Source organism: Sciurus carolinensis, chromosome 15, assembly GCF_902686445.1.
Source record: "Sciurus carolinensis chromosome 15, mSciCar1.2, whole genome shotgun sequence".
In the NCBI taxonomy this organism is placed as follows: domain Eukaryota; kingdom Metazoa; phylum Chordata; class Mammalia; order Rodentia; family Sciuridae; genus Sciurus; species Sciurus carolinensis.
In genome coordinates, this window is record NC_062227.1 from 45,111,371 (window position 1) to 45,133,473 (window position 22,103).

General features: G+C 34.6%; 1 protein-coding gene across 1 annotated transcript in view; it reads right to left on the bottom strand.

Annotated features, from left to right (window-relative positions):
- Positions 1-22,103, bottom strand: part of Rprd1a (regulation of nuclear pre-mRNA domain containing 1A) — a 65,036-nt gene that overhangs the window by 7,812 nt on the left and 35,121 nt on the right. Inside the window, 3 exon segments of the mRNA XM_047526608.1 lie at positions 20,638-20,783; positions 20,786-20,812; positions 20,919-21,045. Of these exon segments, the coding sequence (XP_047382564.1) occupies positions 20,638-20,783; positions 20,786-20,812; positions 20,919-21,045 (300 nt within the window).

Consider the following 22,103-nt stretch of genomic DNA (forward strand, 5'->3'; position numbering starts at 1 on the left):
ATGATTTAACTATGCATCTTTTATAGGAACCAAGTTGAAAAAACCCAGATTTCAAAATACTGTGAAAACCAAGTTAGATTGGTTCTAACTCACTTTCTCACTTTTCGATTGTGAAATCCATCTCTCCTGTCCAAGTATAACAGTAAAATTAGGCTAGGCAACACCCAGTGTAAAAAAAATATCCTAGAACTTTTTTTCGGCAGAGCAAAGTGACATCCTACCATGGAAATATTTTCCATCCCAGTGGTGGCACATGCCTATAATTTCAGGTACTTGGGAAACAGGAGGATCCAAGTTTGAGACCAGATTCAGCCAACAGGCAAAACAGTCTCAAGTGGGAAAAGGAGAAAGGCTAGGGAGGTAGTTCAGTATTAGATAGCTCTAGGGTTAAGTTCCCAGTACAGGCGTGGGGGGGGGGGGGGACTTTTTGCCTAACAGTACTAACAGTATTTCTTAAAAATGGAGACAATTATATATTTACCTCCACATAACACTTATTTTCATAGAATTCTATAAGTTGCATCTATATAAACATCCAAGCAATGGAATTTTTCATGCAAATCTCAACAGATGTATCCTTATTTTGAAACTGAATCATCAGTTCTGGCTACTTCAAATTTATCTATTTCATCATTCTTCTGTTTTTGACTTAACTAAATATTTGGAGAATTAAAATAAGTGGGTTCTTGGGTTGAAAAAGAACAAATTAACATTAAAGGTAAAACCAATTGTCTTCCACTCAAAGGTGCTAAGGAAACATCATCTTCAGAATGCATTATACAAGTCCTTAGGCAGATGGTAATCTTCACAATCTGGATTCCTCGTTATCAGTTCTGTTGACCCCTTCATGGTTTTGTTCTTTGACATATATTTCATCATGTCCTTTGCCCTCTCTTAAAGATGTTAACATACAAGTCTTCCTTAAGCTAATGCCTTTAACTATTAGTTTGACACTCATTTTTCCATCAAAATTTATTTTTGCTTCATTTTGCTTGCCTTGGGATTGATTTTCCTCGCTGGGTTAGATAAGAAAAGTTAATTGGGGTATTAGTCAAGACAAGCTCACACACACATACACACTTTTAAAACAAGGCTAAGGGGCTGGGGAGATAGCTCAGTTGGTAGAGTGCTTGCCTTGCAAGCACAAGGCCCTGGGTTCAATCCCCAGCACCACAAAAAAAAAAAAAAAAAACAAGGCTAAGGAATTACATGACATCAGGAAGTTTCCAAGACAGAAGATTAGTCAAGTCTGTTACCATCCCTAAGGGACAGAGTGCAAAGTACATAAAGATCTCAATGGTTTGCTCTTACCTTCTACACAACATGCTTAAATTTAGTTTGGTATCTAATGTTGGAATTGATGAGTTTTTTAAACAAAATACAATATATCAAATACATTCTCATTTCTTTTCATGTTACCCAATATTTTCTGGATGGAATTGTCATTTTCTTCCTTAACTGTGGGAAAATATTACCTTTCAGTGAAAATTACTTGGTGCAAATGAAATGTCATCTACTAAACTATATTGCTTCCTTTAGTTTATTTCCGGACTTATCATCATCCTCTTAATAATTCAACTACTGCAAGATTTCATTAACCTTCTAATGATTGTTATCAAAAATGTTGAAAAAACATAATGTTGTATCAGGTTTTCTGCAAGGAACCTGATGCTTAAGTGGCTATTGACTGAGTTTTGAAAACCAATTCACTACATTATAATGAAGGATATTATAAATAAGCTTTGTATATTCCAAGATCTCATCTAGCACTGTGACTCAAACTAAATAGCTACTACATTTTCATATGCTTTCTAAATGCCAACCATTGTTTCACACTCCATTTAATCCTCACTGGTAGAGATTATTCCTAACCATGTGTTACAGATGGCAAAGTTGAATCACAATAAACCACTGATAATCTTCATCCAAAGTCAATATATTTGGGAAAAAGGGCTCAAAACAAGACAGACTGGCTTCAGGGTCCTCATACATAACCATTATGCTATCCTGCTTCTTATATTCTGGAATTATTTGGGGGTTGGGTAAATCTGTCATTAAAACATCCCTGGCATTACCATTACCAATAATGAAGGAGAGTTATAATTTTCTAATGGACAACAGCATATGGGTCTTGAGATGAATAGTTTTAAAAACAAGAGTATACTACCATCAATAAAGAAATAAGGGAAAAGGTGGGGGCCTCGGACTAGCCCAACCATCGATAGACTGACCCCTTGACCAAATTGGGGGGGGATTGGGCCCAGAGGCACTTAACCACTGAGCTACATCTCCTTTTTAAGAAAGGGTCTCATCAAGTATTTTAGGGCCTAAATTGCTGAGATTGGCATCAAACTTGAGATCCCTCTGCCTCAGCCTCACCAGTTGCTAGGATTACAGGTGTGCATGCCACCACACCTTGCACCAATGACCATTTTCAACCTTGAGAGTAGTAGTGGTGGAGACATGGGTAAGCCAGGAGCTGACAGGCAGCATAAAACGTTGGCTATTTATTATCTAGAAGTGACTTAGTGAAGTGGCATACATTGACATGTACTGATACTTAAATGAGGAGGCTGACTTGTTACCTTTATTCATATTTTGTTACCTTTTAGTCTCTCTTTATCCATATTATAGTTACTAAAGAAACACATTATCTCATGTTATAAAATGTCATCTAATCTGGTATTTCTCAAATCGGATGTCCCATGGAACATTGTTCCACATGATTTTACAAGCAGGCCAAACCTCAGAGGTTTGGGTCTTGTATTTGGGAGCAAAAGTAAAAAAAAAAAAACATCATTCTTTGCTACTGCCCTGCTCAGATCATCAATATGCTGATATCCAGAGTGAAGCTCCAAGAGTGGAATCTGGTTTGCAACATTATTCAAAATCACTGAAACCTTTTTGCTGAACATTTATCACCATCTTCCAGAGCTCATGGTTATAACAGAATGCTGCTACCCAAACACTGGACCTCATTTTTTTCTCGTCACTCATTCTCTTCTTCATCACCAATAGCAACAGCAAACTCACTACTTTATTCCTCCCTTTCAAACAATAACTATTGGGGCAGGGGATATAGCTCAGTTGGTAGAGTGCTTGCCTCATAAGCACAAGGCCCTGGGTTCAAATCCCCAGCACCGCGAAAAAAAAAAAAAATCAAATAACTATTAGATACAGAACTCAGGTTGGTGGGTTCTTTAAACACCTTTCACCACTCTTCTTGCTTGTATGGCTTGCTGAGAAGTCCACTGTAATGATCATCTTTGTTCCTCTTAGAAAAACTGTTTACCCCTTGCTTCTTTCAGAGTTGTTTTTAGTTTTCTGTACTTTGAATGTGATTTGCCTAAGTGTAGTCTTAATAGGTTCTGAGTTTCCTGGATCAGTGGTTTGGTATCTGTCATTAATTTTGGAAATTCTTAAGTCACTGATAATTCAAATATTTCTTCTCCACTCTCTCTCTTTCTGGTATTTCAAAAGCACACGTATATTATATCTTTCCAAACTGTCCCTCAATTCTTGGATGTTCTTATTGTGGGTTTTGTTTTGTTTTTCATGTTCTTTTTCCACTTTGCATTTCAGTTTGGCAAGTTTCCACTGACCTACCCTCAGCTTACCAACTTTCTTCCTTGATAGAGTCCAGTCCACTGAGTCATAGGCCCTCATTTGTTAGTGGTTTGTTCCCAGTATTTGATTTTTGTTTTCTGAGCATTTCTACCTCTACTTACATACCCGTCTGTTCTCATATGGTGTCTGCTTTTTTCCATTAGAACCTTTAACTTTAAATCAATTGTTTTAAATTCATGATCTAATTCCAAAATTTTGCCACGCAAGTCTGGTTCTTGTGCTCATTTTGTCCCTTCAGAATGTTTTGTTTTCCCTTTTAGTGTTTTGTTAATTTTTACTGAAACACAAACATGTACTAAGGTGGACAAGTTTTCGTATCAGACTTTGTTATTCTGACTAGGAGTGGAGTTGTGTTTATGGTTTGCTGGAAATGTACATACTAGAACTTGAAACTCACTACCTTAATAGTCCTTTCACATTAGTATTAACTGGCAGAATGGTCTTGTCACTTGTAACATCCACTGGTACCAGTTCTGTCCTCAGAAGTAAACTCAATTCCTCTTTTCTGATAGCTTTTGAAGCATCTGAAGACAGATATTCATATAAATTTAAACTGTCTCCAACTTCGATCTTCCTAGATCTCTCAGCTGTTCTCCAAGGTGTTTTGTTTACACATTTCCTTGGCCACCCGGGGCCCTGTGTCTGTATAAATTGTAACAAGTTAACTTATTTTGTTAAAGTAGAATCTAGGGTTGAATGATGACATCTAGTTGTGATTTACCTGCTTCCAAAGCAAAAGAACTTTCCACATTCTAAACGTTTAGTTCATTAGTTTAAGTTAATACTACACTAGCCACACCACAGTGCTAACACCTACATATCACCAGGGTTTTCTCCCATGTAAAGATGCTATGCGAGGTCCTCACTGTACTGACAAAGTTAACTTGGGGGAATCTAAACACAGGAATTTATAATGCAAATATTCAGGAAGAGAACAGAGATGACAAGAAAATGCAGTGTTTGGCAGTGATTCTCATTCAATTTGCAATGGTTATGGCTCAATGGTTGGACCTCCACAAACATTAACCAATAAATGTTTCTCAGTGCTTGTTGTGACACATACTAGCAACCCCAGAAACTCAGGAGGTTGAAGCAGAAGAATCCCAGTCTCAGCAACTTTGCAAGACTCTAACTTAAATAAAAAGGACTGAGGATGTAGTTTCAGTGGTAGAGAGACTGAGACCCAGGGTTTAATCCCTAGTATTGCTAAAATAATAAAATAATTACAACAACAACAATAATGCACCTTAGTTGTAGTTAAGTCAGTCAGTCATGGATGAGTTTCAGAGGCAGCCCTAATCAACTCAAGTTGATTGTTATTCTGACTAGGAGTAGAGCGGTGTTTAAGGTTTTGCTAGAAATGTTGATAATAGAAACAAATTTGTGTGCACTCACGTCCACATTCTCTTATTCTATAATCCACCTTTCTGATGTTTCCTCAGTATTTAAAAAAAATTTTAAAAATCAGGCAGTTAAGCCTGACAAGAATTCTCAAGGCTCTCCTTAAATTTTTGATTGATATAACTGCTTAAGATGTTCACATCTTAGTTAACAAATCTGGTGTAAGCAATAATATCAAAATTACCAACACTTTGGGCTTGGGATGTGGCTCAGTGGCAGAGAGCTTGCCTGGCATATATAAGGCTCTGGGTTCAACATCCAGCACCATGGAAAAATATGTGTATGTGTGTGTGTGAAAATACTTACACTCTAGCTCTAACACCAAATTTATTTCAAAAGCTAGGAGGGGTTAAAAACACTAGATGGTACAGCTATCAATAACACCACTCCACCAATAAGTACTGGTGCACTGAGGGAATTAGGCTTTGAGAAGCAATGAAGGCTTCTATTAAGCAAATATCTTCCAATATATCCTCCCTCCCATTTCTCTTATAGACCTAGTCCTTTCAATAGGTCACAAAAGTGTAACTTATTTGTCCAATGCAGATAAACAGATCTTTAAAAAAGTTTCATTCCTCTATGAAATTTTAAAAGTACAATAAATGCTGGTTAACTAGCATTTTAAGTTTAAAATGTATTTGTGAAAGTTGTCTTAACTTTCACAAATACATTTTAAAAGGTAAAAATACACATATGCAACCATATATAACTAACCAGAAAATGTGGTGGAATAAAATACATCAAAATGTTAATAAGTTATTTTCAGAGGTTTGTGTGAACTTGTATCTTTCAAATTTTCTAAATAAGCATGTATTATGATGGGGAAATGCTTAGCAAAAAGGGGGGGCAACGAAAGAAAATCCTTATCATTTTATAAGCTTAATTAAAACTAAAGTACTCTGCAACAAAACAGTGAAATTCAAAAGCACTGAATTTATAGGTAGAAAAAATCTTATAAATTAGGCTTGAAATTCATATTTGAAGATGAGGAAGAATGATCTTGACAGTACACAATTTGTTCAAGTTCACATAGTAAGTCTAGAACCTGTAGCTTTTAATTCTCAGTTTACTACTTCACTCTACCTCTGTATTACATATTACATATTCAAATGTATTCTGTATTACATATTCCAAGAAGACCAGCCAAGAAAGATATCCAAGTAGGATGCAAATTTGTGCAGAGGATGGCTACAACTGATGTTTATTTCTTAAAATATATTTATAATGACTAGTTTGTTTGCTTATTTCAGTGCTTAGGATCAAACCTAGGGTCGTGAGCATGCTAGGAAAGCACTCTACTGTGCAGCCACATCCCCAACATGGTTTTTGTAAAGACTAGAGAAAACACATGAAAATCTTTTCAGGAGCTTAATATTAATAGTATTTTTTCAAATGTCTCTTGAATATACTAACACTTTTGTGCCTCAGTGTTGTCATCCATAAAGTAGATATTATAGTTCCTACCTCTTTTCCTATTTTATTAGAAAAGTACTTAGATTATTAAGATTAAACTGTAAAGGATTCTCTCTCCTACAATGGAATTTAAGTGAAATAGCAGAGTTTCAGACTAGGTATATAGTAATTTTTCACCCATGTAGTGTACAGAATGGTCTCGTTGATGCAACATTGGAACATTTCATTAAAGAGGCCTAAGAATTCTGTGACTCTCAAATCTAATAAGATACTGGAGGCTTCAAGTGCAACAGCAATTCCTGATTAAAAGCAGTGGTTTTGCTTGCTTGTTTTTCATTGTGAGTACAGATGCTCAACTGAAGGGGAAAGGCAATGATTTAGTCAGAAAAAGGCAACAGTGTTGGAATACAGACCAAAGGAAATGTAGCAGGCCACAACAGAGCTTTTATCCTAAAACAGTCCAGTTCACTAGTACTAGAGACAGTGATGATGCTGTCCTTCCTGGAGATGATAAATTCTAAGACAGGCCTACATAGTGAGTTGAGGGAAAATGGTCATCTGGCATATGTGAGACCAGCTGCTGGACAGGAAACACATACTAAACTCTGGAAGATGTGAAGAAAGCACAATGATCACTTTCATATTCTTTCCTCTTCCCAGTTTTCCTTTTGTCTTTGCTTCATCGGTTTTTGTTCCCTTGCTTTACTCAGTGTTCTACTACCAAAGGAAACTCTCTTAACATCTTCATCATTTACAAAAGTACTGAGTTTTTTTCAGCAGTTCTGCATCACCTACAAGGCATCTCTAACTTTCAAAGTTCACTTTACTACTGCATATGACTTTTTTGATGTCAAATTCAGGCTTTCACTAGCAAACATGTCAAAACTAACACAAGATGAACCCACAGGTACATTTTAGTTTTATACCGTGGAGTCTACATACTAATGTGGGTGCTGATACTTGTATCAAGAAACAAGAACGGAAATTAAACATGCTGGCAAATATTTAGATCCATCAGATGATGATTGGATTTAAGCTAATTGACTCTGACATCTTAAAGGAAAATGAGAATTTTATGCTTCAGAATTGGAACTCAGCATCAAAAAATTCCAGTTACAAAGGGAATTTCATGGGTTCAAAGACACTACTTCTCTTGAATATCTAATGAAAAAGTGAGAGATGAAACTGTCACAAGTTTGGTTTTTTTGTTTTTTGTGGTGCTGGGGATTGAACCCAGGGCCTTGTGCTTGCGAGGCAAGTACTCTACCAACTGAGCTATATCCCCATCCCTGTCAAGTCTTTTGTCTGACAGATTTAAAGTTTACAACAAGATTGCCATGATAATCAGCATTAAAATCTCCAGTTCGATCCACTAAAAAATAAACCTTTTAAACTTGATGTTCAGTTTTTCCTAACTACTACATATTTTTACTATTTAGTTGAAAGAGGACACATTATTTTAAAAAATGCACTGTTTATATTTTACAACTTACCTATGATCTTCCTAATTTTATGCCTTCAGTACTCAGTGTCTTAAACCAATAAGTATAGCAAAGAATTCTGTAATTAAAAGAACTTTCTAGGGGCTGGTGTCGTGGCTCAGTGGTACTGTGCTCACCTAGCATGTGTGAGGCACTGGGTTCGATCCGTAATGTACTCATCTACAATTAAAAAAAAAATTTTTTTTTTAAAACTCTCTGGGGAGGGAAAAATATAACTAACCATCATAGTATTTCATTGATTTTGATATACTGAAATTTGTAGAATTTACTTTATGTATATTTTTGAGACAACAGTATATACCCAGGTAGAGCACCACCAGACTATATTAAGTTCAAACTTCAGCATAATTCTCAGTTTTTTCTCCCTAAGTTTGTTGTCTTATTAATTATCTTTCCAAAAATGCTTGGTAGTTTGTGTTGTCATCTTTAACTACAGACTACGTAGTCTTCCCCAACAACTAGTTTTCCATAGACAAATGACTCCCACTGCTCCTGGCCCTTACCAACCTGTAGGGGACACTACCCTTTCCATCTACTCCAAGCTCCAATACGGTTCCTCATCACTCCTAGTTGACACCAGAAAGGGTCTGTACAGGGTTAACTTTTCTGACTGTTCACAGTACAGTGTCCTCAGTGACTCTGCTCTTCCAGTCTCCTGCTTTCAGGTGTCTCACTTGTGACATGGAGGATCACTGTGAATGCTCCTCTTGTCTTTATGATAGTACATGCAAGGATATGGATTCTTTCTTCAATTCAATCCATCAGTATTCCACCATCGAGGAATACTGCCTTCTCTGGGATGCCCAAAATATTCCTTCGCTTGTTATAGCAGAAACATTATATATTTCATACACTGTAAATTTAATTTCATCACCTCCTATATATCAATTCTTTATTTTATCTAATCTTTTTGACAATCTTCATCAATGATGTGAATAGAATTTGTTATGACAACAAAAATGTTCTTCTGGGGCTGGGGATATAGCTCAGTTGGTAGAGTGCTTGCTCACAAGCACAAGGCGCTGGGTTCAAATCCCCAGCACCGCCAAAAAAAAAAAAAGTTCTTCTGTATCTGCACTACCCAAACTAGTCAATAGTCATAAGTACCTATTTACCATCACCTGAAATGTGGCTACTTCTGTTGAGAAACTGAATTTTACATCGTATTTAACATTAATTAATTTAAATAAAATGTGGCTAGTGGCTACCCATTGAACAGCACAGTCCTTTAACTCTATTAACTCTTCACATTTCACCACTCCCTATCCATTCCGTCTTTCTCTCTTCCATTTTCTCTTCATTATACCTATCCTTATATTTTGTATTTATATAAAAGATATGTAACATAAGACACAAGATATATTTACATACATCTTTATGTGGTTATTTAATATAATAAATACAATATACTAGGTCTTACATGTTTATTATATTCTTAAATCCTATTTTTAAATAGTTATAGGAGAAAAAAACTGCTTCTCAGTCTAACATCTTAAAAAGTCAAGAATATCTGCTTTTGTTTACAAAAGACAATGAACATCTGAATCAGGCAATAAAGTAAGGCAAACACCACACTTTAATTGAATCCAGGCCTCCTAACTTAATCAATCACATTCTAGAACACTGGGGGAGAGGAATAGAAAACACTTTACCGACTGGACATATTTAAACGATTACTTCCAAGAAATCAGAAGAACTACCAAAATGATGAACAACAAACACTATACCTAATTTTGAAAAGAGGCAGATTCCATAAACAACAGACAAGCAGGCTTGATTCAAATAAGCCAGAATCTCAGAAAATGACTGAACATATTTAAAGGTACTCAGAAATCCAGGTGCAATCATTGAGATACTAAAGACTATAAAGAGAAAAATAAATTCTCTTTGAGGCAAAAGAAAAATATCACAGACATCTGACACTAAAAAGAGAATTTCAGCTGGGTGCAGGTAGTCCCACCTACTCAGGAGGCAGAGGCAGGAAGAGGACTTGAGCCCAGAAGTTTGAGCCATCATGAACACCACAGCAAGACTCCCTCCTCTTCCTCAATTCAAAAAAAAAAAAAAAAAAGTAACCCTGTCAAACAGAACGTAATTTACTGATGACAGATAAATATATATTAGCTAGAAAAAAACCTCCCAAGGGCTTTTGTTTATTTGTAGCTGTAACTTCTGAGATACTATATGCTGGGAACAAATTTAAGCACCCAACTTGTTCAAATCATATAAAGTAGATATATTTTTTCCCTACTTTACAGACAAGGTAACTGATGTACAAAAAGATCAAACGTTTTGTCCAATGCCACAGGGCAAGTAAGCAGAGAAACAGAATTACAACAGACGACCCTATTCCAGAGTCCCCACCCTTCACAACAAAGTTGAACTGCCTCTCCAAGTGTTTACTGATTTAAGTAAGACCAAAGTCAACCAAGGAAACTTTCAAACCATGGGCTTCTGTTACTGGCCTTATCTCTTTATCATGCATAAATATAATTTTTGTTCACAACTATAACTTAGAATATATCCATAAGAAATTTGCAGAAGAAATAAAGTGAGAGAGTTAAACAAAAAATTGACAGATGTCAAGTGTAAAAAAAAAAAAAAAAAAAAAAAAACTACAAGCTAAAATATTGGCTCAACTTATTTTTTTAAAAAGATACATATTTCTTAATCACATAAGATGCTAAATAGTAACTCTAAGATTAACAATGGCAGATGTTTAAAAAAAAGAGATTTGGAGATAGTCCAAAAGTTACACAAGCAAAAAATCTCTAATGCTACACTGTCAAAATTATGTATATACCACAAAATCTTGGAGTCTAAAAGTAAGTAGTAGTTTCTATTCAGCAAAAACAAATGCCACAAACTGTGTTACAGTATGAAATTTATTTACTAGAACTTATTTGGATTTTGGATATTCTTCTTTTTTTTTTTTTTGCGGTACTGGGGATTGAACTCAGGGCCTTGTGCTTATGAGGCAAGCACTCTACCAGCTTGAGCTATCTCCCCAGCCCCTTGATATTCTTTAAAGAATAAAAAATGTAAAGATTCATGATATATTTGACTATGATTGATTTACTTGGCTTACTGAAATTATCCTTAGAATTTTTCTCAGAGGACATTACTTCTACTAAATATATGTTTTAGAATATTCTTTAATTTCTAAACTGAGTTCATTGGTAGCAAACCAAAAGCATAAGAAACACATGAACAAAGAAGTATATAATCATGTTTATAGAAAATACAGTATCTAATTATATGGTATTTTACATTTACATTAAATAGGTATGAATTCTTCAGTAGATTTTGCCAAACCCTGAAGGCGCACATATTTTACAATCATTACAAACATTACTTATGCCTGCCAACCGTTCTTCGACTTCAAAAAAAAAAAAAGATTTTTTTGGTACTGGGACTAAACCCAGGGGTGCGTTACTACTGAGCTAGGTTCCCAGTTCCTTTTACTTTTTGAGACGGGGGTCTCACAAAGTTGCTGAGGCTGTCCTTGAACTTGCAATTCTCCTGCCTAAGCCTCCCAAATTGCTGGATATACAAGCATGAGTCACTTCACCTGGCTCTCTGAATCATCTTTAAAAGAAAACCTTTTTTAAAAGGACCCAGCATGGTGGCACAAGCCTATAATCCCAGTAACTTGGGAGGTTCAGACAGGAAGATCACAAGTGAGAGACCAGTCTCAGCAACTTAGTGAGTCTTTCTCAAAAAAAAGAAAACAAACAAACAAAAACAAGACAACCTGGACCCTCTGTAGCTCCCGAAGAGGATTGGGAAAGATCCAGTGAATATGACTGAAGAGGTATTTCACAGTGTGGTTGGTGTACTGGCAAGAATAAAAGCATGGTTCCAGTCAGGTGTGGGCTGTTGCCATGAACGCACTAACATCTCTTGACTCCTGATTCCTTCTCTACTATGCCTGAGTTGTAGATACAGTGAACTAGATAAATAAAAGTGAAAATAAATCACTTTCTTCAACCGAGACCTACAAAACTCTGACAAAACAATCTCTAACACTATGCCCAAAATTAGACAAGCAGAGATCTCATGCTATAAGGAAAAATACACAGAATAAAAACAGCATTAAAAACGACAAATAGGGGCCGGGGAGATAGCTCAGTCGGTAGAGTGCTAGCCTTGTAAGCACAAGGCCCTGGGTTTGATCCTCAGCACCAAAAAAAAAAAAAAAAAAAAAGACAAATAAAACAGGAAATAAAGGATAGTAGGGAAAAATTAAAAAATGAGAAATGTGGATAAAAACCTCAGACCATTCAATATACACATCAGGAATGTAATGGAAAACTAGTAAAAAGAGGCAAAAATAAAAGGCAACTTAGGCCTAATGAAAGGGTACCTCAAATATCAAGCAAAATTAACGAAAGACCAATAACCTGGAAAAGTGCTAGTCAAAGTTTTAAATACATAGAATAAAAGAAAAAAACTACAATATCTAAGCCAAAATAATATTCTTATAAGAATTTATGTAAGCAATATGTGAGAGTTTCTATGTCCACATCCCCTTGTCATTATGGAGGATCTCACTTTGTATTCTTACCTCATAGCTGACTCAACCATAAAAACCATTATCTCTTTATTGCTCTACATTTCACTTGTTTCTTCTCCTACAAATTTATTTACAAACTACCAGAAATAAGCAAAACTTAGCTAGCAAGTGATTCAGAGCAGTGTTTTTCAATAGCAAAAAACTGGAAGTAACATAAATGTCAAAGGGTGATTTAAAGCAATGTTTTCAACAGCAAGAAACTGGAAGAAAAATAAATGCTAAATAACAGGTAGTGAGTTAAAGAAATACTATTTCTGTAAAACAGAATACAACTAAGGCATTAAAATGAGACTGATATTAGGGCTGGGGTTTAGTTCAGTGGTAGAGTGCTTGCTTAGAATTTCTAAGGCCCTAGATTCAATCCCCAACCTAAGAAAAACAAAAAACAGACTGATAATTCTGTGAAAATATTCAAAGTAAATGTGCAGAAAAAGTCAGGTATACTATAATTCTATTCCTCCAAATCTTGTCAAAGATTGAAGTAGTATGTGCATCCTAATCAAAGGGTAAATTTTGATAAACAAATGTTACTCTTCAAATTAAAAAAAAAAAAAAAAAAAAAAACACTTCACTGCTATTGCCTTCTATGTTTCAGGCTTTCCTGCCTGGCATATAAAGGTATTCTAATATTTCCATCCATAAAAGTGAGCAGACCCAGAGGGCAATTAAAACTAAAATTCCACTCTCTTACGTACTACAGTGTAAAAGAAAGAACACTGGCTTAATGATTCAGATTTTGTGTATAGCCAGTTCTTCCCGTGGGTGGCACTGTTATTCTGTACAAATTCAGTACTTAAATAGTGCTGAGTACTGTTCACTTATTACTCATTCCTGAATAATGCTATTGTTACTCTTTTGGAAGGGGAAAAATTGGGACAAATAGCAACATTAATTTTAACATTTCAAAATGTCTATTTTTCTTTCAAAATGCTCACTTGAAAGTTCAGAATCTGAGACCACTCCTGGAGGGAACACAAAAAGTCAACACACTCACTGACATTGTCCCTGAAGAGTAGGAAGGGTGATCAGCAAAGATCTGAAGTTATGATATCAATGTTTTAAGGACAAATGGAGCATTTCTGAAACAAGTTGTGCCCATTGAATATCAGCATTCACTGAAAAGAACTGCCCTTTTTTAACCAAAAACTTTTCTGTAACTCAAGTTCATCTACATGCCTCAGAATTCCTTGGGCAAGATTTCTGGAGTGAGCTGTTGACATTCTCCTTTTTAAATTATGTTCAGATAGATACATGAGTAAAAGTCTACTTAAACTGGAAAAGATGTGTGTAAAAATTAGTAAGATATTTATTGTTCATTGTAAAGTATATAAATGTATAATTTGGATGATGTAAATAAAAATTCCCAAAATCTTAAAAAAAAAAAAAAATGCTCACCTGAAGTTCTTTCTAGATACTGCCTTGAACACACAGCCCACTTTTTTTTTTTTGTAAGTACAGTAAGTAGTTCTCTCTTAACCAGAGCTAAATTTTCACTTTCTGTGGTTCAGTTACCTTTAGTCACTCTGTTCCAAAATTAGTACTACTGCATAGTGAGGAGTTAAGATATATGAGAGGGAAAGAAACCAATCCACCTAACACTTGTTACTGTATATTGTTATAATTATCGTTTTATTGTTGCTTTTAATCCCTTACTGTGTCTAATTTGTAAGTTAAATTTTATCATAGCTAGGTATGTTTAAAGGAAAAAAACCATAGTATTTATAGAATTTGGTACCATCAGCAAAACCAGGCAAACACTGGGTGTCTTGGGTAATATCAGCTACAGGTAAGGGGAGGAGACTGAACTGGACCATATATATACTAAAACAACTTAAAAATTAATTAGCCAGGGCTGGAGATGAAGTTCAGTGATAGCTGGCCTAGCAAGATCAAGGTCCTGAGTTCGAGCCCCAGTATGAAAGAGAGAAAGAGAGAGAGAGAGGAGAGAGAGAGAGAGAGAGAGAGAGAGAGAGAGAGAGAGAGAGAGAGAAAGAGAGAGAGAGAGAAAGAAAGAGAGAGAGAGAAAGAAAAAAGAGAGAGAGAAAGAAAGAAAGAAAAAGAAAGAAAAAGAAAGAAAGAAAGAAAGAAAGAAAGAAAGAAAGAAAGAAAGAAAGAAAGAAAGAAAGAAAGAAAGAAAGAAAGAGAAATTATGCTGGGTATAATTCTATCCCAAAACCTCAAGTATTTCCAATCATTTTTATTAATTAAATTCCCAATTACAAAATAAGTTACAATTTAAATATAAATATTATATATCTCTTACAGTTCACATTTCTAGTGTCATTCATTTATCTATCACTGGAAGGTCTGATTTTACTTATTCATTCAACATACACTCTAAATGACTACCAGGAAAAAGGCACTGCTCTAAGCACTGAGGTCACATGCCGATGACAGTTACATATGATAACTACACAAAGCTTTAAATTTTCAAATAATGGTAAGTACCACAAAGAAAAAACAATGCAATACAGTTGGGGAGAGGGTGGAAGCAAAAGAAAGGGATAGAAGACCTTCTGAAGAGGTGACATAGGACCATTTACCTGAATAAAGGAGGAACTAGCTAGCTAACAAAAACTCAGAAAGAGCATTTCAGCCTCTGTTAGAAATTAACAAAGCAAAAATCCTGGTAAGAGAACATGCTTCACCAGCTTTAAAAACAAAATATAAACCAGTGAGATGAAAACAAAGTTACAGGCTCATGACTAGGGATCTCATAGGTCATGTATGAATTCAAGACAACATCCAAAAATGTGGATTGGGGTTGTAGCTCAATGGTAGAGCACTTTCCTAGCATGTGTGAGGCACTGGGTTCAATCCTCAGCACCAAGCACCATATAAAATATAATAAAGGTATTATGTCCATCTACAACTAAAAATATTTTTTTAAAAATCCAAAAATGTGATGGGACACATTGGAGAGTTTTAAACAGGTGTAATGGGGCCTGGTTTCTTCTTAAAAGAGCCGTCTGGCTGAAGTCACATAGGAAGGTTTTAGAGAGATCAGAATGATCAGCTATTAACAATGCAGGCAATATATGTATGACAACCAGTTAGGGGTGGTATGGCAGGAGGTATGAAACACAAAATTCTAGCTGTGTTTACTAAGACATAAAAAGTCTCACTACATGACAGATGGAAATATTCATCTGCTCCTTCCCAAAATGCCAACAAAGTAGTAAAACAATTTATACAGGCAGAAACCACAAAGACAGAAAAGGTATGCCGTAAAGGAATGTCAAAAAACTTTGAAGACTGAAAAAAATTGCAATACAAAATGAACAAAAATAATGTAATTCATCCAGAGGAACTCTGGACTGGCTCAGAATTCTGAAGTTACAAGCCTCCTTGAAATGTAATGTTAAGTTTTAAGGTACACAATAAGGACTAACTGAAACTATTTAAATGACTCTGTTAAAACCTTTATCCCATAGAGCTAAAAGATGAAAGACAAGAAACTGAGCAAAAAGATCTGCATTCAGGGACTCAACTCACAGAGGTTAAGAGGTAAAGTACTATTCAGAAAATAGATGCCCTCTGTCATCTACCTGGCAAATCTGAGGCATTTCTCTCCGGAGAAAATGAATGGCCTAGGAAAGAAGACCTACAGATAATAAAACCAACTAGAACCTTACTGAAAATCAGATTGGTATCAAATATCTAGTTTTTAACATGGATCAGTAATTTCATCTTTAGAAATTTATCACAAGAAATAATCCTATGTGAGTAAGAAAGTTAACTAAAGAGATGTTCCCTGAAATGCTGTTTATAATACCAAAGCAATGGAAACAATCATAAAGAACAGAGTACTTAAATTGTCATATATCCATACATTAAAAAGGAAAACAATGACACAGTAAAATACATATATTAGATCAAAGGAATAAATGAAGCCAATATCCAGGGCTGTCTTTTTGCTCATATAGCTTTTCCCCCTATAAAAATAGATTACTTGCATAGTCAATAAAAATGGCTAAAGATTACATAGTTCCTGAAGTAACTGCATATATAATGAAAAATTTTAGACCTTAAAAACATATAACACATGCAGACATTAGTAACATTTCTCTTAAAAAACCCACAACTCCATCTTATCAAATTACTTCAAATTACTCCATTTTCTCCATATCCTTATCTCCATATCTCCGTATCCTTACCACTGTATCTTTGAATAACATGTCATCTGATAAATAACCAAACGTGGTCATTTAAAATATTACGTATAAAGGCAAACCAGTGAAAAATGAGGAGAAAAAAAGAATAAAAATTCATAATCACAATAATCAAAATTATAAACGAACAATATTAGCAAGTAATAATCAAAATCTGTGCATATGAAGGTAAAATAAATGGGCAAGTAGAAAGGGACTACATTACTAAGTATGTGTATACATAAGAATTAAGTATGACAATGGCATTTAACAATAGTAAAAGACAATAATTAATTATTAATCAATAAATAATGAAGGAACATTATCACTATCAATTTGTTAGATCCCTTTTATATCAGAGCCTAAAAATTCCAATAGAATTATTTTTAAAAACAAAATTAAAACAGAATATTTTTAGAGTTATGAACTGAGAAGGCCATCTTAATATATACAAAAAGCCCAGACTCTAGAGGCAAAGACAAATTTAAGACATAAAATATTAGAACCCAAAAAAAAAAAAAAAAATTGTTCTAAGGATAGAGAATTGCAAGAGAAATAAAATGGCTAATATTTTTAGAATATATTCAATCTGAGTGGAAAAAAATTTTCCACTGTTTATCAGATAAACACAAAGTAGAAAGGTTACCACTCAGTGTGGGTAAGGTTATGTAGGAAAAAATGCACCCATACTGTAAGTTTATACATTCATATGGCAAATTTAAAGAGGCAGAACCTGATTTTGCTCAGTGGTAGAGTACTTGCTTATCCGTCACGAGACTCCAAGTTTGATCACTAGCAGTTTGTGTGTGGGTGTGTGCATGCTTGCGTACATAGACACGTACACATACACACACAGCAGAACCTTTTGGAGAGCTTGATTACACTATCAACATTTACACACACATTCCCTTTGACCCATCTATACAGTACTCTAATGAGTCCTGCATATATACAATTATGTAAACCTGTATTACCAGATGTTCTCTGTCATCCTACCTACAATGCACAAAACACTGTAATAATAAATGCAAATAACTTAATGGAGGCAATCTTACTTCAGAAGAGGGACAGGCTTGAGTAAACAATATTCATACAAAGAATACTATGCAGATATTTTCTTTCATAACAAGTTAAATAAACAATTATTTATGTAACACTTTCAACTTCTGAATGGTGAAATATGACTGATTCATATAGCAATCCATGAAAGACTGTAAATATAAACAAAATTTATTGAATTCATCCTAATAATTATATGCTTATTAACCAAAGTTAACAGTTTCAAAAGTAATGACTATTGATTTTCAAAAAAATTTTTAGATTTCCAAGTATTTTTGTTCATTACAATTGCTTTAATAGTGGCTTCCTTTAGAAATATAGGAATATTAAACAGCCATAAATTCATAAATTGACACTAAGTTTATGTTCCACTTAAAAAAGAAAGAAAATGTAATGACATATCAATACCTAACCACAGTTAATGTTCAAAGATGCATGAGAACTGTCAACTATGTGACATCACAGCTGATATGGAAAACATAAATCTTCACCTCTCAGTTTCAACTGCAAAGCAATGCCAACTGCTTAGTACAAAGAAAGTCTAAATTGTCTCAAATCATTTTCAATTTCCCTGACAAAGGAAATGTTTATTTCTAAATTATGATTTACAAAGAGATTTACAAATGTTGAATTACTTCCAAGTTTATATAGAAAGTTAATTTCTTTACTTGTAAAAAAAAAATTTGAACATAATCGAGGTAGTTTCTTCATAACATGATAAAATCCAGTCATGCTGAATAACAACAAAAGAGCCTACAACATTTTATTTCAAGACAGTTATTAACTCTGAGGAGAATGAAATCAGAAAGAGAAAAATAGGGCTTTAGCTTTTGCTGTAGTCTTACACTGTTTTAAGTAAAAACAGGAAGCAAAAAATTTCCTTTTGATTAAGTACACTGACTCCAGAGGCAGATACCCTGGGTTCTAACAATTTAGTTACTTTATTTCACTGTGCCTCAGTTCCATGTTTATGAAATGTGGATAATATTATACCTGCTTTATAGGAATAAATGAGTTGATTATGCTAAATGCCTATAATAGCATACCTGACACATGGTAAATGTTATTGTTATTATTATCAGTCTCACCACTATGACTATTAACTATGAACTCTGGCTATAACGCACTGAGGAAAGAGTGAGCTGTTGGGGGAGGGGGAATCTGCCATATTTTCTACACTTTCAAACATAAATTCCTTTTCTTAGGTACCAGGCATTGAACCCGGGAGGCTTAACCACTGAACCACATCCCCAGCCCTTTTTTATATTTTAATTAGAGACAGGGTCTCTCTCACTAAGTTGCTTAGGGCCTTGCCAAGTCGCTGAGGCTGGCTTTGAACTTGCAATCCTCCTGCCTCAGACTCCCAAGCAGGTGCAGAAATTCCATTTTTGAAACCAGTGATAAATGGTCAACATTATAAGTGAGAAAGCAGTACAAAAGTTTCGATCTTCAATTTTCAAAAACATGAGACAATACAGGCTTTGGAGTTTGATATTTATTTTTAGCAGGAAGAATATGCTAATGGTGAAGACATCGTTAGAAGATACGCCCATGTCCAATATCTGCAACAGAAGCTCAACAGAAGTTAAAGAAATGATACCAAAAAAAACTAAAGACAAAAACTGTATATTACTTACCTTCAGTTCTGCAGACAATAAAACAAGTAACAATATATTTAAAATTGAACTTCTACCACAAGATCAAAGACTGACAAGTATTAAACTCATCTTTTTAAAAATTCCATCTTTCCTTTCCACGTAGAAGTGAGCAATTTTTCAAGGGCAAATCATAGTGCCAATAATCAGTGTGTTTTATGTGACCAGAGGAGGAGCAAATTGAAGAGATTGTGCTAAATTAAAAGCTGAGAGTTTTGGGTGGAAGTAACAGCTAACAAATGGCAAGCCAGTCCAAGCACCTTTTGGGCCTAATTAGAGACTGATGAACTCAGAACTAAATTACAATAAATAAAAGCAACCTAACAGAGGCAGTATCATGCCATATCCACAAACTTACAGTGAACTACCTGTAAATAAGGGGACCCAGATAAATTAGAAATTCTCTTACATATTAGAATAAGAAACTGGTACAGCAATAAGCAATTTAAACAACTCGTCAACTGAAGGATTTAAAAAAAAATAAACTAAATCTAGCTCATCTATCCTTGATAATGCCTCACAGAAAATATGGAACTATTTCTTTTTACCACCTCCTGCACCCCCAAACTTCTCATCGACAGAACCAATCACTACCTAAAAGAGCAATCACTTTCTAACTAACAGTGTTTATGGGTCAGGATGGTAAGAATATGTTAAGCATCAGAATCAGAGGTGGAACAAGGGACTAATTTTTTTTTTTTAATTTTGAAACAGGATCTCACTATGTTTCCCAGGCTGGTCTCGAATTCATGGCCTCAAAGAGATCCTCCCATCTCAACCTCCTAAGTAGCTGAACTACAGGCACATACCAGCAAACTATGATCAGCTTACAAGGGATTAATTTGAAGACTTAATGGTATAGCTAAAAGACAGCATGTACTCAGAATAAGAATTTAATAAATCCAATCGCAATTTATTGCAGTAAAACTTCATGCCTATTGTTATTTTTCTATTATTTTTGTGCTTGAAGATAAAGATATAAGTTGATAACATTACTACTACTGCATGGAATCTCACACAAATAATTTTCAAATGCAATGAATTCTTTTAATCTAAATTTCAAAGTTTACTTAAGCAGGTTGATTTGGTTAAAATAGAAGGATATCCATCGATGCTGAAAAAGATACTTGCGCCACCCACTGCCTAAAAGATCTATCCCCAAAATGTAAGGTGTGCAGGTACTCAGATATGTTAAAATTCCTACCCCAAAGTATATGAAACAAATAAGCACTAAAAATAAAAAGGTTACGCACTTCCAATTTATGCTCTTTCTCTGCAAGGGCTTCCTTTTGACAACGAAGAAAATCTGCTAACATTCGAGTGAGTTGCTTCCTATCATCTATTTCTGCCGCCAATCTGCCATTGTAATCTGCCAGCAACATACAAGCATCCTCTACCATTTAGAAAGCCTTTCTCCAGATTCTTTATCTAAGAAAAGCACAGGATAATAAAATTATTACACAACAAAAACAATGACCTATGTTGTTCCCACACCCACCTCCTAAAAAAGTTCTGGATCACATTTTCTTCTTACCTGTTATTTTATCTAGCAGGGATACTTCTTGGACTTCAACAGGCAAAGAAGCTATCCTCTGATGAACTGCTGCATCACCTGAAGCTGCATTTTCTAGATCTTGTAATGCTCTAACGAGATCTAGAGTCTAAAAAGTTACACAACTTCAGAACCAAAATAAATAAATCTTAATAGAAAAGACTTGAATCTTTTTTTCATATCCCTAAATCCTTATAAGTTACCTACTAACACAAAGTTTACAATATAAATTGCTTTTGCTGACAACCCCATTTCTTTTGTATACTAAGCTACACTGTGTTAGGTATTGAAAATGTAAATGAGACAAGGGCCTTCCCTAGACCTTGAGGAGCTCACAGTTCAGTAGTGGAGACAGATAGTATAAAAATACTTATCTGATTATTTTAAAAATTAGGTAAATGACTGATTTATACATATGACAGATATATCAGTGGTAAAAGGGTTTGGGCTATAACTTCAACCTAAAGAATACAAGTTTTATGTATAATATATTCATTATATTATCACTGCATATTATATTATCACTACAAAGATTTTCAAATTTTAAATTAAATTGGATATTGAGAAAAGGGGGATACCAATCATCTAATACAATAAAGAAAAGTCTCTCAGACTCTATTTCTAAATGCTCTAAGTAAATCATAAAGAAATGTTATTTGGTATTGTGTTCAAATACAGTATCTTCAACTATCCTATGGTTTGTTAATAAGACCATTTAAGTATTTAAAAATTCCATGTATCTAATGACTAATATTTCCATGCTTATTAGCCAGGAAACAAATTATTTTATTACCTTTAGTAGTACTATTTTCATGAAACTATAATTAGGAGAAAAGGGCAATTAGAATATTTTAGTTGCACTATTCTCATACTAGTTATAATTAAAAGGAAAGGGTGATTCTTTATTAATGGCTTTACCTTTCATAATGTAATATGTTCCAAAGAAAAAGTTCATAATGTAACTTATTCCAAAGAAAAATAACTTTCATTTTTACTAGTCTCTCTCCCCATCCCATCTTTTCTGTCTTTCTTAGTTTCTAAGACTAGATTCAGAGACACTAAGACATTACATATACTTTTTTTTTTTTTTTTTTTTTTTTTTTTTTGCGGTGCTGGGGATCGAACTCAGGGCCTTGTGCTTGAGAGGCAAGCACTCTACCAACTGAG